Source organism: Rhododendron vialii, chromosome 1a (assembly GCF_030253575.1).
Source record: "Rhododendron vialii isolate Sample 1 chromosome 1a, ASM3025357v1".
NCBI lineage: Eukaryota > Viridiplantae > Streptophyta > Magnoliopsida > Ericales > Ericaceae > Rhododendron > Rhododendron vialii.
In genome coordinates this window covers 6356791-6374579 of record NC_080557.1, presented here as the reverse complement: position 1 = coordinate 6374579, position 17789 = coordinate 6356791, and the positions used below count along the sequence as shown (strand labels likewise).

Sequence of the window (17789 nt, the reverse complement as noted above, 5' to 3'; positions counted from 1 at the left end):
TAAAAGTAAAACTAAAAAGAAACTAAAAAAACCTAAAACAGGGCGGGGCGGGAAAAGGTGGGAAGGTGGTGGGGCCTGGAGGATGGGGTTGTCAGGTGATGCGAAAAGAGCCTCTCTTGAAGGTTCAACTATTGTCTCGTTCTTTTTGCTATTTGAAAAGAATTTTTCAAAATTTTTTTTCTACATTCCTCTTACTTCTAAAATTTCTTTCTTTATCTCTCTCCACTTATTATTCCTACTATTTTTTAAAAAGCTTTTCAAAACATAAACCAAACAGAATACACATTCACCTACTCCCTTGACAAGACTGAATTGAATTGAATACATTCACCTACTCCTTGACGGAGGGAGGGGGCTGCTGTGCCCCATTTTGGGGTCCATTTCGGTCTCGCTCTAATAATCGAAATCGTTCATTTTGTAGAGCTCATCGAGTAGAACAATTAAATCAAAATCAGCTTAATTGGATATCATTAAATGTCTTATCGGAACCTTTTTATCTTAAAAAGAATAGATCCAACACACTGGATCAATTCTATTGTAACCCATGGACTGAGAGTTATATGGGCTCCGATTAGGTATTTAATGATATCCAATTAAGCTGATGTTTTGCATTGTTGTTTTACTCGATGAGCTCTACAAAGTGAACGATTCAGATCATCGGACCAAGACTGTGGTGGACCCCAAAATCGGGACAGTAGCCTCCCCCGCGTCCCTCCCTTGACATTGAAGATTCAACTACAAAAGACTGAGTTAAATTGAATACAATTCACCAACTCCCCTGCTCACAAATCAATTCACTTAGGCTCCGTTCCGGAACTAAAAAAAATTCTTATTTTTTAAAAAGGCAATTTCAAACTCAAATATTATGAGTTTATTAAAATTTAAAAATATGCAATATGAATCTTTTTTAGAAGATCTCGATGAAATTTTTTATACGATGTAAAAAAAATTGAAAAATTATTTTTTATTTACTTTATTTTTGAGTTTGAAAATGTAAAATAAGTTGCTTATTTTTTAAGAAGGTTTCTGAAACGGAGCCTTAATTGAAGTCATTCATACCACTTACTCTCCCTTATCAAGGAGTAGTATGTACGTTTTGCTTAAGAAGAATACTCTCTCCGTTTCAAATTGGATGTCAATTTTTGATATCCGTATCAATTTCAATTTCTTATATCTTTCAATATGAATCTCAAAAAATATGCAATATGATTCTTGTTTGATAGTTCTCATTTAATTCTATTATACAAAGTTTTTAAATTCATGAAAAATATTATAGATTAAAAGATATAAATGATGAAAAATCACACGGATTTCAAAAATTGTCATTCTTTTGGGACGAAGGGAGTATTTGTTTTCATGAGAAAGTATCAAAACTAACATAATACGGAAAGTATTTATATACTCCCTCCGTCTCTTTTTTTGTGTCCAGTATTTCATTTTGGGCTGTCCCTTAATAAGTGTCCATTTTGTAAAGTTAGGGGGGTAAAAATTGGTGTATTGTCTATTTTGTCCCTAAAAGTAGATTTTATTTTGAAAAGTTAGTGAGTAAAAGTGTAATGATGATGGGTAAGTAGGGAAAGTGGAGAAAAAAGTTGATGTGAAAGGTGTAATGATGATGTCTTTTTAATAAGTTGGAGTTACGAAGCAGGACACTTAAAAATGGACGGAGGGAGTATAAAAAAAGGAAAAAAATGTATTAGGAGGGTTATATTATTCATTGGCCACATTAAAATTTTCTCAGATATAGTGCATCATTATACTTGATAGCCCTAATATTAGCGAAATAAGAAAGAATTATCAAGTTAACTTAGTAGCGTGATTTCTGTTTAAGATTCTTTAATCGAGTATATAGATAATTTATTTTCATAAATCGACTTAATTCTCATTCCCGAAACTTTTAGAATTATCAAATATGACATAAACCTTAATATACTTAAACGAGTTTTTAAAATATTTTCAGAGATTTAAAAATGGGAAAAAAAAAGGAAATATAGATGAGAAACACAAAAGGAAGCGCATGCGTCCCGAGGAGCGGCGTTACGGTCATCACTCCCAAGGACCCAGCATCTGTTCAAATTAGACGGCTTTTATCAACGGAAACTTGACGCCGTTTACTTCCTTCTCATTTTGTTTTTACTTTTCGGTATCGGAAAGGAGCTAGTCTTATCTACTACTACTAGTATTGGCCGATGGTCAAGGGAAATGCCAAGTAGAAAGAAAATTTATTGCGAAAGTATCCCGAAAATAATAATTAATAGTTGAGAATCACTTTGATAATTGTGTCACATACATCAAAGTGAATCTCAACCACTAGTTGATCTTTTCGGGGTAGTTTCGAAGTAATTTTTCTTTGTCCCTAGCATTTCTGAATGATTAAACACTTTGCTTAGTGGCCTATCAAAATCCACTATTTTTTGGTATACTTAATAATTTCAAGATAATAATGTTCGGATGAGATATTTAATGATATCTGATCAAGCTGATTTTTGGTACACTTGTTCTACTCGATGAACTCTACGAAATGAACGTTTTAGACATTAGAGCAAGACAGTAGCGGCGGCGATTTATCCCGCACAGCACGCTGCGCAACACAATCCGTTGATCCAACATCCCAAGTCCCATTTCACGTGCCGTAAATTTGGAAGAGGTTTGGTTTGAATATAGCTTGTAGGCTTGTAGCTGGATGGACACGTGATTGCAGTGTTAGGGGAGAGATCATTTTTAAAGGTTTCTCACATATAACAAAAACAGTAATAAAAACATTATTGTAGATATTTCGTTCAATTTCGGCAATTACAAAAAATTCTGTATTATAAGAATGTAGATGCATACAATCTTGTGCATTTAAATTTGGGCAAATTTTCGTAGTCGTCCCTCTAGTTTTACGGTTGTCTCAATTTCGTCCCTCTAGTTTTAATTGTCTCAATTTCGTCCCTATAGTTTGTTTTACGTTCTAAATTGGTAAAATTGTTAACACCGTTAATGAAAACTTACGGAAAAATATGATTAAAAAATTAAGTGCTCCAATTTTCAATCCGGTTGAACCGGTGCGAAGATCTTATTTTTTTCATCATTTTATCCTAGACGGTCGTAATGAATTTTTGGCTCTAAGGCCTTTCAATGAGCCCCCGAAGACTCCTTATTTAGTTTTAGGGCTCTCTTAGGGTATTCATTGAAAGGTCTTAGAGCAAAAAATCTATTATGACCATCTAAGATAAAATGATCAGAAAAATAAGATCTTCGCACCGGTTGAACCGGATTGAAAATTGGAGCAATTAATTTTTTAATTATATTTTTTCCGTTAGTTTCATTAATGGTGTTAACAATTTTACCAATTTGGAACATAAAACAAACTACGGGGACGAAATTGAGACAATTAAAATTAGACGGACGAAATTGAAACAACGGTAAAACTAGAGGGACGACTATGGAAATTGAAAAAATTGAACTTCGTGTCAAAGTTTTTATTGATCGATGCACGACGATTATTGACGTTTTTCAAAATAAAAATTAGTTGGGCAAGTGACAAAAACGATCGTGCGAACTCATCTGCCCGAAAATCCTTTCTTGTGTAGGCGTACATTCAGATTATTCTTCTCAATTAATATTGGAGACTCCATTATTGACTTTATCTCTCCCATGAGAAAAATTTCAAGGAGAAGGGCCCTCCATTATGCTCATGCGGAGTTTGCTAAGTAATACTGATTTTCACACTTCCTAAATTAATCACTTCACTTTTTATTTTTAGCGTGTGAAGTTACAAATGGGCTTTAAATGTGTACATCAGTAAATGTATGATATCAACTATAGATTAGTTGAGCGGATCAAAAAAAAAAAAAAACTATAGATTAGTTGATCTTGATAATGCATATTAGAAAATTTTATATAGTTAAATGCAAGTACAGTAAAATGAACAATGATATCGTGGAGTCTTCCAAGAAAAAAAAGCAGATTCCTCTTGGGGGGGCCACACTCATCTGCCTCCACTTTCCAACTAGCAAAACTCCATTTGGTGAATTATCAGCATTCACGCATAGCACCCTTTGGTTTTCTCTGTGCAACACAACTTCCTTTTCCACAGAGCAAAAAATGGCTGAAGTATTCCTTGGTGCTTTCGTTAACGTGCTAGTTGATAGGTTAGCATCCGGCGATCTGTGGAACTTTGCACGTAAGGAGCGGATTGATACTCAGCTGACGAAATGGAGGAGCATGCTGGAACAAGTTCAGGCGGTGGTTGCGGATGCTGAGGAGAAACAAATCACCGATCGGGAGACTAATTTGTGGCTCTCCGATCTTGAAGACTTGAGTTATGATATGGATGACGTACTGGACGAGTTCGCTACCGAAGCTTTGCGACGGAAGGTGATGGAAGAGCCTCGAGCTAGAACCAGCAAGGTACGTAAACTCATACCTAACTGCTGCACAAGTTTCAATCCAAGCACTCTTGTGTCTGATTTTAGAATGAGGCCCAAGATGGACGAGATGAACAAGATCACTGCAAGGTTGCAAGACCTTTTTAATCGGAGAATGGGGCTTGGCTTGAAGAACATTGCTGCAGGGGGGTCTGGTAAAGCTCCTCAAAGACGACCCACTTCGCCTTTGATAATTGAGCCTTGTTTGTATGGTAGGGATAATGATAAAAAGGCGATAATAGAGTTGCTTATGACTGATCAATCTGGTAGTAACAAAGTTGGTGTAGTCCCGATTGTGGGTATGGGTGGGGTCGGCAAGACCACCCTTGCTCAGATGGTCTACAATGACGAGATGGTGGATGAACATTTTGAGATGAAAGCATGGGTCTGTGTATCAGAAGTGTTCGACATTGTAGGAGTGACAAAAGCTATTCTTGAGTTTGTCACTAAAAGCCCGTGCGAATTTAAAGCCTTGGCTCAAGTTCAAGATGTGCTAAAAAAGGAATTGGCTGGGAAAAAGTTCTTGATTGTTCTTGATGATGTGTGGAACAAAAACCATGGTGACTGGAGCAGTTTAAAGAGTCCTTTCAATGATGGGGCCCCGGGAAGTAAAGTCATTGTAACAACACGCAATAGTGATGTTGCATTTACAATGGCTGGACCCAATAAATATCACTCCCTAAAAGAACTATCCGAGGATGAGTGTTGGTCTGTGTTTGCACAACATGCATTTGAGGGTAGAAGTATGGATGCAAATCAAAATTTGGTTTCAATTGGTAAGGAAATTATGAAAAAATGTAAAGGTTTGCCTTTGGTAGCTAGGACACTCGGTGGCCTTCTACGGTGCAAGTTGACCGAAGATGAATGGAAAGGAGTATTAAATAGTAAACTATGGGAGTTATCAGAAGAGGAAAGTCACATTCTTCCAGCTTTGAGATTAGGTTACTATCACCTCCCTTCGCATTTGAAGAAGTGTTTTGCATATTGTTCCATTTTGCCAAAGGATTACGAATTTGAGGAGGAGGAACTAGTTTTCTTGTGGATGGCAGAAGGCTTAATTCCGAAGCAAACAGGGGGAAGGCAAATGGAAGATCTTGGTTGTGAGTACTTCCATGAATTGTTATCGAGGTCATTTTTTCAATCATCAAACAGTGGTGAACAATTTGTTATGCATGACCTCATCAATGATTTGGCTCAATTTCTTGCAAGAAAAACTTGTTTTAGGCTAGAGGATAAGCTGATCAAAGAGAATGAAGGAGATGAAAGTATCAGTAAGGCTCGGCATTCATCCTACTCACGTGGGTATCGTGATGGCATAAAGAAGTTTGAGGCCTTTAAGAAAGCCAAAAATTTGAGGACATTTTTACCATGTGGGCCTAGATATGAATATGGGTCCTACTTGACTAGTGACGTTCCCCTTCATCTATTACCTTGTCTCAAACGTTTACGTGTGCTTAGTTTGCAAAGATATCGAATAGGTGAACTTTCCAATTCGATTGGGGATTTGAAGCATGTGAGGTACCTTGACCTTTCATGTGCCTTGGTTTTAATGTTACCAGAATCAATAGGCACTCTCTACAACCTACAAACGCTAATTTTGAGAGATTGTAAAAATCTTAAGAAGTTGCCTGCAAACACTAGTGACTTGATTAGTTTGCGTCATCTTGATGTTACTGGTGCACATTCCTTACAAGAAATGCCACCAAAAATAGGAAAATTGACAAGTCTCCAAACTTTCTCAAACTTCATTGTTGGCAATGGCAACGGGTCCATGATAACTGAGCTGGGCAGCCTGATTTATCTTAGAGGGACACTTAGCATATCAGGGTTGGAGAATGTGACAGATGCTCCAGATGCGAGGAGGGCCATCTTGAAGGATAAACAAGGTTTAAATGTGCTAAGGATGGAGTGGAGTAACATCTCGGATAATTCTCACAACGAAAATGTTGAATCACAAGTGCTTGATATGCTAGAGCCTCACAAGAATTTAAAAGATCTTTCCATTAATGGTTACGGTGGCTTCACATTCCCAAATTGGATTGGGAATTCCTTGTTCTCCAACATTGTCTGCTTGAAGTTCCAAAATTGTGAAAAATGCACTTCCTTGCCACCTTTGGGGCAGTTACCCTCACTTGCAAAACTCTACATTCAAGAAATGAAGGCGGTAGGTAATGTTGGACTTGAGTTCTATGGCTTGGGTTGCTCAAATCCTTTTCCAGCTTTGGAGATTTTAACCTTCAAAGACATGCCCGAATGGAAAGAGTGGACTTCTTTCGGAGTTGAGGAGGGAGCTCAAGCATTTGCTCGGCTATCAGAGCTCTCCATTAAAAGATGTCCCAAGCTTTCGCACGAGTTGCCAAGAAATCTTCCTCGGTTAAGACATCTGGATATTGAGGAGTGCCCGGCGTTAGTGGTTGCGTGGATCCCAAACCCTCAAGAACTGAATGAAGTGAGAAATATGCTTCACTTTGATTCACTCGTGTCTTTGCATCTATCAAATATTTCGATTGCCGACTCCATGGGTAGTTCAGATGTTTCGATAGCCGACTCCTTGGGTAGTTCAGAAGTTGGTGATCAAGTAGTGCTAAGAAACTCAAGTCATAGCCTCTTGAGCTCGCTGACTTCCCTGAATTGGGTTTTCCAAGGGCTGACGGGACTCCAAGAATTATTTCTCTGCGGTTTCGAAGAACTCACAACATTGTGGGAGGATGAGGTGAGACTACAAAACTGTCTCCCTGCCCTCCGACGTCTCACTATTGTAGTCTGCCCCCAACTTATTTCCTTGTTTGCAGGAGGAGAAGAAAGAGATAACCTCAAATCTCTTCAAGAGCTTTTCATCTCCCGGTGTCCAAGCCTCACCTCTTTCCCTGTCTTGCCGTCTACGCTGAAAGAGTTGCATATTCATAACTGTGATGGGCTGGTGTCCCTGCCTGATTTGACGTTGCTTAATAATCTTGAGAAGCTGTACCTTTTGTCCTGTCCATCCCTGCCGTGCTTAAGTTCCGGAAGTGGGCTCCCGCCCGCTCTCAAAGAACTGACGATTAATAGGTGTGCAGAGCTAAAGTCGCTAATAGCAGAGGAGGGGATTAAGATCAACTGTCCATCTCTTGAATCTGTTAAGATCTGGGGTTGTAATCGCCTCAATACCCTACCAGATGTCATGCAAAGTAATAATGGTCTCAAGAATCTCAGTCGAGTGGGGATATGGAACTGTAAGAATCTAGAGTCCCTTCCGGAAGGATGGTTTCCCACAACCAATTTCAGGTATTTTAATATCTATAGCTGCGAGAAACTCGAGCCCCTTCCAAACCACGCGTACAACAACCGCCTCGCTTCTGTTGAAGAGCTGTCCGTAGGTGGTTTTCCTGCGGGTACAGGACTCCTCTCCCGCATTCTGGATGAAGGAAGTTCCTCCAACTTTACCAACCTCACTAAACTTACCATCTATGATGTCGACATCGGTAAGCTGTGTGGCTTGCACCGATTGTACTCTCTCAGAGAACTCTCCCTCGAGAATTGTGATTGGGTGTCCTTTCCAGAAGATGGGATGTTGTCGTTTCCCTCCTCTCTAGTCGAACTGCGCATCCAGAGCTTCCCAAATCTGGAGAAGCTATCTTTGAAGGACTTTGAAATTCTCGTCTCTCTTGAACGACTTGAAATCAGAAATTGCCCCAAGCTCACGTCTATTTCAGAGCCAAGACTGCCTCCCTCGCTTTTGAAATTGTTCATCGAGTGGTGCCCCAAGCTTGCATCGTTTCCGGAGCAAGGGCTGCCTCCCTTGCTTTCGGATTTGTGTATCTCTGGCTGCCCCGAGCTCGCATCGTTTCCGAAGCAAGGGCTGCCTCCCTCGCTTTCTGATTTGGTTATCTATAAATGTCCCAACTTCGCATCGTTTCCGGAGCAAGGGCTGCCTCCCTCGCTTTTGCGTTTGCGGATCATAGAATGTCCGATACTGAAACGACAATGTGAAAAGAGGAAAGGCCCATATTGGAGCTTCATTGCACACATTCCTGAAGTCGAGATAGACCATAGATTCGTCTTTGACCCAAGCAGCTAATGGCCCAGGTTTGTTAACTTCCCCTTTGGCATGTTACTTCAGGCCAATATTGTATTTGACCCAAGAACGTAGAAGTCTTCATTGGTACTGTATCAACTTTAAGCCAATATTGTATTTGCCCAGTCACTCGGAATTACAAATTACTAGCACATAATTGTTGCTTCGACATATTATAAACAACGATTTTGAAAGATGAAAACTTGTCGAGAGAAAATCGAGAAGTATGTGTTTGAACTTATGTATAGGAGAAAAATTTGTTCTAAAAGTTCATTTATTCTTGATAGATATACCAACAATAAACCTAACTTCTCCCATAACCATTCTTGAAAAATTTCTGGTGCTGTCGTTGATCTAGACTAAACATGTAGTGTGTGCGATGAAGTTGTTATGACTGATCAAGTAGTTATCTTGGCTGCCCCTTTCCTTCATGATAGGCCCTCTAACTATTCCTTCCAAGCTATTCCATTATTGATAAAATCAATAGTAGGCCCTCTGGCTTGGGAAAGCAAATCTCTTTCCTTGGCGCGTGATGGACTCTGATTGAGGCAGTTAACGCGGCTCATCTTACGCAAACCATGCTTAGTGTTAGCGATTTCGCTCGAATTTTAGGGATACCACCGGGTGGCTCGCAAGTCCACTTTTCCGATTCTAAAACTTTAAAGCAAGCTCTACATGATATGGTGGATGAGAAAACTCTTGCGGGGAAGATTTTCTTTCCTGGTAAAATGTTTACGAGTAATTTGCTTCCCAATTATCTCGTGCTTCATTGATATATAGCTGAGAATGTGATTCTCCAAGGCGGACACTTTGGTGAAAATCACTTGGTTTCAACGATATCTACTATATACAGTAGGAAGTCAAGGTTCGGTGTCTTGGCCCTTTATTATGATGAAAGAAATGGCTGCCACTAGTCTCAGTACCATTAAGTCTCTTCCGTATACTCGATACCTGACGAAATTCTTTGAGGAGTTTGGGGTTTCCTTTGAAAATGAACCTGAAGGTCGTTAGCAAGATCCTATCAGCAGATCTTCCATCTACAACATGAATATCCCCAAGATGAGGTCGCCTGGTATTGTGGTTAGATTTAATAGAGATTTCCTCAGGGGCTCTACAGAAGACAAGAGGAAACTGCATGCTATCTTAACTGACCACCGAGGCAAGGGGGGGTTTGGAGTTGGTAAAACTTACCTTGTCAATCCTTTCTCCATGGCTAAACTTAACTGGTGATTTGTTACGGAAAAAAAGAGTCTCTGAGCACGAGTCTTGAAAGAAAAATACGAGGGAGTTGGTCGCAACCATCATAAACCATCCACCATTTCGAGTAGTATGCCCAAGGGGGGCAATACTCTCCAGTCTCCATCCAGAGGCCAAAAGTCTATCCTCTTTTTTTGGAATAGCAGACTCATAACCTTGATCCTAATGTATTGAATGTAATTAGGAAGATACTCAATTTGGTAGAATCAATTAGGGATTTGATTAGGTAGAATCAATTAGGGATCAGTACCTAATCAATTAGGGATCAGTTAGGGATTTGATTTGATTTTATTTTCTTTCCTTATTTTACCTTGTATTTGGTCTATATATTGTACCTCATTGTGAGAAGAATAAATATCAATCAAAATATTTCGACATGGTATCAGAGCCAGGTTCCAAGAACCTGATTTCTTCTTTCTCTTTTTTTCTTGGTCTCTCGACTAAGTATCGTCTTTATCTTCTTCTTTTTTCAGAGCTAGGGAGCTTGTCTTTATTCTCTCTCGAACGATCTCTGTTTCTCAGAACTATCTGAGAAATCTATCTTGTCTGACGAAGTACTCTCAGTTCTCAGCAATACTGAGACTGCCTTCTTCGGCATTCTACAGACTCCGCCGACCACTCAGTTGAACTTCGGCAACCTTGCTTGAACCCCAGTCAGCAACGTCAGACCCTCATCTAAACCATATCAATTCCGGGTATCTCTGTTGCATCCCTACCAGATCTGGTAATATTTGGTTTATTCCTATTTTTTGGTTTGCTCTCGTATTATGGGTGATAAGGATAAGAAAACCGAAACATCTGGCTCTAAGGACACTATTAGGGATCTATTTCATCGTTGTTCTCTCACCTCAATTAAATTAAATGGGGCCAATTATTTGCCATGGTCACGTGCTGTGACTGTTTCTTTGCGAGCAAGTGGTGAGACTTCCTATATCACTGATGCCCCATCTGAAGATTCTGTTTGGATTCAAAATGATTCATATATTATGACTTTGCTTTGGAATAGTCTTGAACCTGATATTTTTAACAATGTTGCATGCCTTGACACATCCAAAGAAGTATGGGATACTTTACATGAGTTATATTCATCAGAACAGAATCTCTCTCGTATTTATCAGATTTATCAGAATATTTTCTCTTTCCAACAAGGAGATCGATTGGTTGATGAGTACTTTTCCACCTTAAAAGGGATGTAGGATGGGTACCCATCGATTGGTTGATGGGTACCCTTAAAATCACGTTCTGAACACATTGAGCGGCTCGGATCATCGAAATTCGATCGAAAAATGGAAGAAATGAGGAGGTCCGCATTTTAACTAAAATAAGGACTCCCTCATTTGATATTGACTATATACATATGGGTGACTTAAAAATTCATTTTTATTGCCCTTTCACTTATGAATTTATCCAGTTTTTTTCAGCAACTTATGATTTCATCCTTCTCATATTTTTAATATCACTATTGCCCTTTGAGTGTTGTTAATTGTATATATGGATACATTTTAAACCATATATATAAGCCTGATTTTAAACCATATATGTAATACAAGCTTTTCGATTTTGTGGTAAATTATTTGTAGCATTTACCATGAAATATGTTTGTATGTTCTTATCATTTCATGGTTAATTATTTGGATCATTTACCATGAAACTATGTTATGGTTAATTATTTGAACCATTTACCACGAAATATGTTTATATGTTCCTATCATTTCATAGTTAATTATTTGGACCATTTACCATGAAACGATTTCATGGTTAATTATTTGGACTGTTTCCTATGAAACTAGTCCAGCGAAATCTGATAGGCCGCTGCACGAACCAATTCATATAAAGATAGTTTGGGATGTGCAAATACATATGTTTACATCCCAAAATTCTTGTCTTATATATATAGACAATAATTTTGGGATGAAAATTACTTATGTTTACCTCCTAAAATTCTTGTCTATATATAGACAAGAATTTTGGGATGTAAATTACTTATGTTTACATTCTAAAATTCTTGTCTATATAGGTCAAGAATTTTGGGATGTAAATTACTTATGTTTATATCCTAAAATTATTGGCCTATATAGACAAGAATTTTGTGATGTAAATTACTTATGTTCGCATCCTAAAATTCTTGGCCTATATAGACAAGAATTTTGGGATGTAAACATAAGTATTTGCACATCCCAAACTATTCTTATATAAATTGGTCTGCGCAGTATCCTAACAGATTTTGCCGGACTAGTTTCATGGTAAACGGTCCAAATAGTTTCATGATAAATGGTCCAAATAATTAACCATGAAATGATAGGAACATACAAACATATTTCATGGTAAATACTACAAATAATTTACCATGAAATCGGAAAACTTGTATCTCATTTAATTGCAGAGATTGATATTTATCCCAATCCTTTTAATTTGGAAAATCATAAATGTATATATCTATATAGATATCATAATAAAGGGGTAATAAGGGTAATTCATGCATTGAAAGAATGAAAACATAAGCATGCAAAGTGGGCGGGATGAATTCTTACATGACATGGATGAAGAGAATGATTATTTAAAATAACCGGGAAAGGCTTGATTTGAGCAGTTTTTTATTGAACCGTTCATTAAAATTCAATAAAAAACTGTTCGGATGAAGCCCTTCCCGGTTATTTTTTTTGTCAATTTCTCGCAAGCACCCTTAAAATCATGTTCTGAACACATTGAACGGCTCGGATCATTAAAATTTGATAGGGAACTATGAGATTAAGATTTGGGAGGGTTTTTTAGAGGTTTTTTTTTAATGAACGGTTCAATAAAAAATTGCTCAAATCAAGCCCTTCCCGGTTATTTTTTTTGGCCAATTTCTCGCGAACACTCTTAAAATCATGTTCTGAACACATTGAACGGCTCGGATAATCAAAATTCGATCGGGAACTTGAGGTTTTTTTTTTAGATGCGCGTCTGTTATATAATGTATAAAAAAAAATGTAGGACCGACAAACTTATACAAACTTAATTAATTTTTCGATATTTGTAAGATATAACCATTATAAAGAAAATTTGAGAACTGGAAGAGCGATATTGCTTCAACTTATCCGCAGTCTGTCCTTGTGATGTGTGGCTATGGATTCTTCTCAACTAACACAAGAGACTCCATTATTGCCTCTCTCTCTCTCCCCAATGAGAGTGAAATTTCAAGGAGGAGGGCCCTGCATTTTGCTTTTCACACTGCCATGCATTATGGACTTTTACTATTCTTTCCTATGTGGAAGTTTGCTAATTGTATCTTTTTCTCTCTATGGTAATTAATTTCTAGGAAAAAGAAATGAGAAAAGTTCATTTACTGGACTTGAGTCTACAACCCTCAAATTGTTACATCCAATTCATTTCACTTCTCCTTTTCTATCTTGTGAAGCCCCTTTTTCATGAAATAGCAAAACTCCATTCGGTGAAACATCAGCATTCAGGCATAGCAGCCGTTGTTTCTCTATACAACACAACTAATTCCTTTTCCACAGAGAAAAAAATGGCTGAAATATTTCTTGGTGCACTCATTGAGGTGGTATTTGAGAAGTTGGCATCGGGCGATCTATGGAACTTTGCACGTAAGGAGCGGATTCATACTCTGTTGACGAAATGGAGGAGGATGTTGGAACAAGTTCAGGCGGTGGTTGCAGATGCTGAGGAGAAACAAATCACGGACCGGGGTGTTAATTTGTGGCTCTCCGATCTCGAGGACTTGAGTTATGATATAGATGACGTACTGGACGAGTTCGCAACTGAAGCTTTGCGACGGAAGGTGATGGAAGAGCCTCGAGCTAGCACTAGCAAGGTACGTGCACTAATACCTAATTGCTGCACGAGTCTCAATCCAAGCACTCTAGTGTCTGATTTTAGAATGAAGTCCAAGATGGATGAGATCACTACGAGGTTGCAAGACCTTTTTGATCAAAGAATGGTGCTTGGCTTGCAAAACATAGCTAAAGGGGGGTTTGATAGAGCACCACTAAGACGACTCACTTCATCTTTACCAATTGAACCTTGTCTCTATGGTAGGGATAAGGATAAAAAGGTGATAATAGAGTTGCTCCTAAGTGATCAATCTAGTAGTAACAAAGTCGGTGTAGTCCCGATTGTGGGTATGGGTGGGGTCGGCAAGACCACCCTTTCTCAAATGGTCTACAACGACGAGATGGTGGACAAGCATTTTGAAATGAAAGCATGGGTCTGCGTATCTGAAGAGTTTGATATTATAGGAGTGACTAAAGCGATTATTGAGTCTGTCACTTCCAGGACTTGCAAGTTTAAAGCCTTGGATCAAGTTCAAGTTGAGCTAAAAAAGGCTTTGGCTGGGAAAAGGTTCTTGATCGTTCTTGATGATGTGTGGAACCAAAACCACAGTGATTGGAGCAGTTTAAAGAGCCCTTTCAATGATGGAGCCCTAGGAAGTAAAGTCATTGTAACAACACGCATTATGGATGTTGCATTTATGATTGCTGGACCCAGTAAATATCACTTCCTAAAGGAACTATCCGAGGATGAGTGTTGGTTAGTGTTTGCGCAACATGCATTTGAGGATAGAAGTATGGATGCAAATCCAAATTTGGTTTCAATTGGTCGGAAAATTGTCAAAAAATGTAAAGGCTTGCCTTTGGCTGCTAGGACACTCGGTGGCCTTCTACGCTGTAAATTGAGAGAGGATGAATGGGAAGGAGTATTGAACAATAAAATATGGGAGTTATCAGAAGAGGAAAGTTATATTCTTCCAGCTTTGAAAGTAAGTTATTATCACCTTCCTTCGCATATAAAGAAATGTTTTGCATATTGTTCCATATTGCCAAAGGATTATGAATTTGAGGAGAATGAACTAGTTTTCTTGTGGATGGCAGAAGGCTTAATTCCGAAGCAAAAAGGGAAAAAGCAAATAGAAGATGTTGGTTGTGAGTACTTTCATGAACTATTATCGAGGTCATTTTTTCAACCATCAAGTAGTGGTGAACTCTTTGTAATGCATGACCTCATCAATGATTTGGCTCAGTTTGTTGCCAGAAAAATTTGTTTTAGGTTAGAGGATAAACTGAAAGAGAGTGAGGGAGATGAAATTATCAATAAAGCTCGACATTCATCCTACACACGCGGTTATTGTGATGGCATGAAGAAGTTTGAGGCCTTTCAGAAAGCCAAATATTTGCGGACATTTTTACCATGTGGATCTAGATATCAAGGATTTGCCAACTTGACTAGCAATGTTCCCCTCCGTTTGTTGCCGGGTCTAAGACGTTTACGTGTGCTTAGTTTGAGAAGATATCGAATAGGTGAACTTTCAAATTCGATTGGGGATTTGAAACATGTGAGGTACCTTGACCTTTCATGTGCCTTGATTTTAACGTTACCAGAATCAATAAGCACTCTCTACAATCTACAAACATTAATTTTGAGAGATTGTAAAAATCTCAAGAAGTTGCCTACAAATACTAGTGACTTGATTAGTTTGCATCATCTCGATATTACTGGTGCAGATTCCTTACAAGAAATGCCACCAAAAATAGGAAAATTGACAAGTCTTCGTACATTATCAAACTTCATTGTTGGCAATGGCAACGGGTCTACGATAACTGAGCTGGGCAACTTGATTCAGCTTAGAGGGACACTTTGCATCTCAGGGTTGGAGAATGTGACGGATGCTCTAGATGCCCGGAGGGCCAACTTGAAGGATAAACAAGGCTTAGATGCGCTACTGATGAAATGGAGTAACATCTCATATAATTCTCGCAATAGGAGTGTTGAATCAAAAGTGCTTGATATGCTGGAACCTCACAAGAAATTAAAGGAGCTTTCCATTAGTGGTTACGGTGGTCTCACATTCCCAACTTGGGTTGGAAATTCTTTGTTCTCCAATATGGTCTACTTGAAGTTCCAAAACTGTGAAAAATGCACTTCCTTGCCACCTTTGGGGCAGTTACCCTCGCTTGCAAAACTCTACATTCAAGGAATGAAGGCAGTAGGTAATGTTGGACTTGAGTTCTATGGCTTGGGTCACTCAAATCCTTTTCCAGCTCTAGAGATTTTAACCTTCAACGACATGCCCAAATGGAAAGACTGGACTCCTTATGGAGTTGAGGAGGGAGTTCAAGCATTTGCTCGCTTATCAAAGCTCTCCATTATAAGGTGTCCCAAGCTTTCGCATGAGTTGCCCAAAAATCTTCCTTGTTTAAGAAAACTGGATATTGAGGAGTGCCCGATGTTGGTGTTTGCGTGGGTTCCAACCTCTACAGAGCTGAATGAAGTGAGGAATACACTTCACTTGGATTCACTCATCTCCTTGCATCTAAACAATGTTTTGATTTCGGACTCCTGTAGTTTTGAAGTCTGTGGTCAAGCAGTGCTTAGAAACTCAAGGTATAGCCTCTTGAGTTCGTTGACTTCCTTGAAAGTGGAAAATATTCGGGGTCACACATGCCTACCCATTTGGTTCTTAGGGCTGACAGGACTCGTAGAATTATATCTCTCTGGTTTCGAAGAACTGACAACATTGTGGGAGAACGAGTTGAGACTACAAGGCCGTTTCCCTGCCCTCCGACGCCTTGCAATTCGAAATTGCCCCAAACTTATCTCCTTGTTTGCTGAAGGAGGAGAAGGAGACGACCTCAAATCTCTTCAAAAGCTTTCCATCTACCGCTGTCCATGCCTCTTCTCTTTCCCAACAACAGGTTTGCCGTCTACTCTGAGAGAGCTGCAGATTGAATTCTGTGATGGTCTGCTGTCCCCGCTTGATTTGACATTGCTGAATAATCTTGAGAAGCTGTATATTTCTTCCTGTCCATCGCTCACATACTTAAGTGCTGGAAGGGGGCTACCGCCTGCCCTCAAAGAACTGACGGTTCATCGTTGTGCAAAGCTAAAGTCGCTAATAGCAGAGGGGATGAAGATCATTTCTCCATCTCTTGAATATATTGAGATCTGGGATTGTAAGAGTCTCAAAACACTACCAGATGTTATGCAAAATAATGGTCTCAAGAATCTCAGTCGACTGCAGATATGGAACTGTGAGAATCTAGAGTCCCTTCCGGAAGGATGGTTTCCCACAACCAATTTGACTGAATTTTATATCTTCGACTGCGAGAAAATCGAGCCCCTTCCAAACCACGCGTACAACAACAACAACAACCTCGCTTCTCTCAAAAAGCTAGGACTAAATAGTTCTCCTATGGCTACAGGACTCGCCTCTCACATTCTGGATGAAGGGAGTTCCTTCTGCTTCACAAACATCACTTCACTTGGCATCGCCAACGTCGACATCGGTAAGCTGTGTGGTTTGCACCGATTGTACTCTCTCAGAGAACTCTCCCTTTCTGATTGCGATTGGGTTTCCTTTCCAGAAGATGGGAAGTTGTCGTTTCCCTCCTCTCTGGTCGTTCTTCGCATCTGGAAATTCCCATATCTGGAGAATCTATCTTTCAAGGACTTTGAAAATCTCGTCTCTCTTAAACAACTTCAAATTGATAACTGCCCCAAGCTCACGTACATTTCAGAGCTAGGACAGCTTCCCTCACTTTTGGATTTGGAGATCTGTTACTGCCCCAACCTCGCATCGTTTCCGGAGCATGAGCTGCCTCCCTCGCTTTTGTCTTTGGTGATCCGCGGGTGTCCGATACTGGAACAACGATGCGAAAAGGGTAAAGGCCAATATTGGCGCTCCATTGCACACATTCCTGAAGTCTGGATAGACCATAGATTTGTCTTTGACCCAAGCAGCTAATGGCCCAGGTTTGTTAACTTCCCCTTTGGCATGTTAGTTCAACTGATTTCGCTACATATTTGACCCACTGCACATGTACCACATGATATCTAGATGTTTCGCACCCTGTTTTCGGGATTCGGATCCACTCCACAGATTTTCCTCCCACATCTACCCCATCTTTTCACCACAACTTGCCACCACATTAATGAATACAACCGACGGCCCATATTAGATCTCAGCCCAACTTGAATAAAATGACTTCGTTCCTTTTACTGTCTCCTAACGCAGCTAGCGTTTTCTCCGTTTGTTCTGAAAAATTAGGAGTTTTTTTTTGTGGTAC

General features: G+C 39.3%; 2 protein-coding genes across 2 annotated transcripts; both read left to right on the top strand.

The window, feature by feature from the left end:
- Nucleotides 1–3949: 3949 nt before the first annotated feature.
- LOC131299714 (putative disease resistance RPP13-like protein 1) lies at nucleotides 3950–8493 on the top strand. The gene has a single exon (XM_058325293.1). It carries the CDS (start codon nucleotides 4090–4092, stop codon nucleotides 8467–8469), a length of 4380 nt encoding a protein of 1459 aa, XP_058181276.1. The 5' UTR covers nucleotides 3950–4089; the 3' UTR covers nucleotides 8470–8493.
- Nucleotides 8494–13168: 4675 nt separating this feature from the next.
- LOC131299759 (putative disease resistance RPP13-like protein 1) lies at nucleotides 13169–17578 on the top strand. The gene has a single exon (XM_058325339.1). It carries the CDS (start codon nucleotides 13235–13237, stop codon nucleotides 17465–17467), a length of 4233 nt encoding a protein of 1410 aa, XP_058181322.1. The 5' UTR covers nucleotides 13169–13234; the 3' UTR covers nucleotides 17468–17578.
- The last annotated feature ends 211 nt before the right edge of the window (nucleotides 17579–17789 follow it).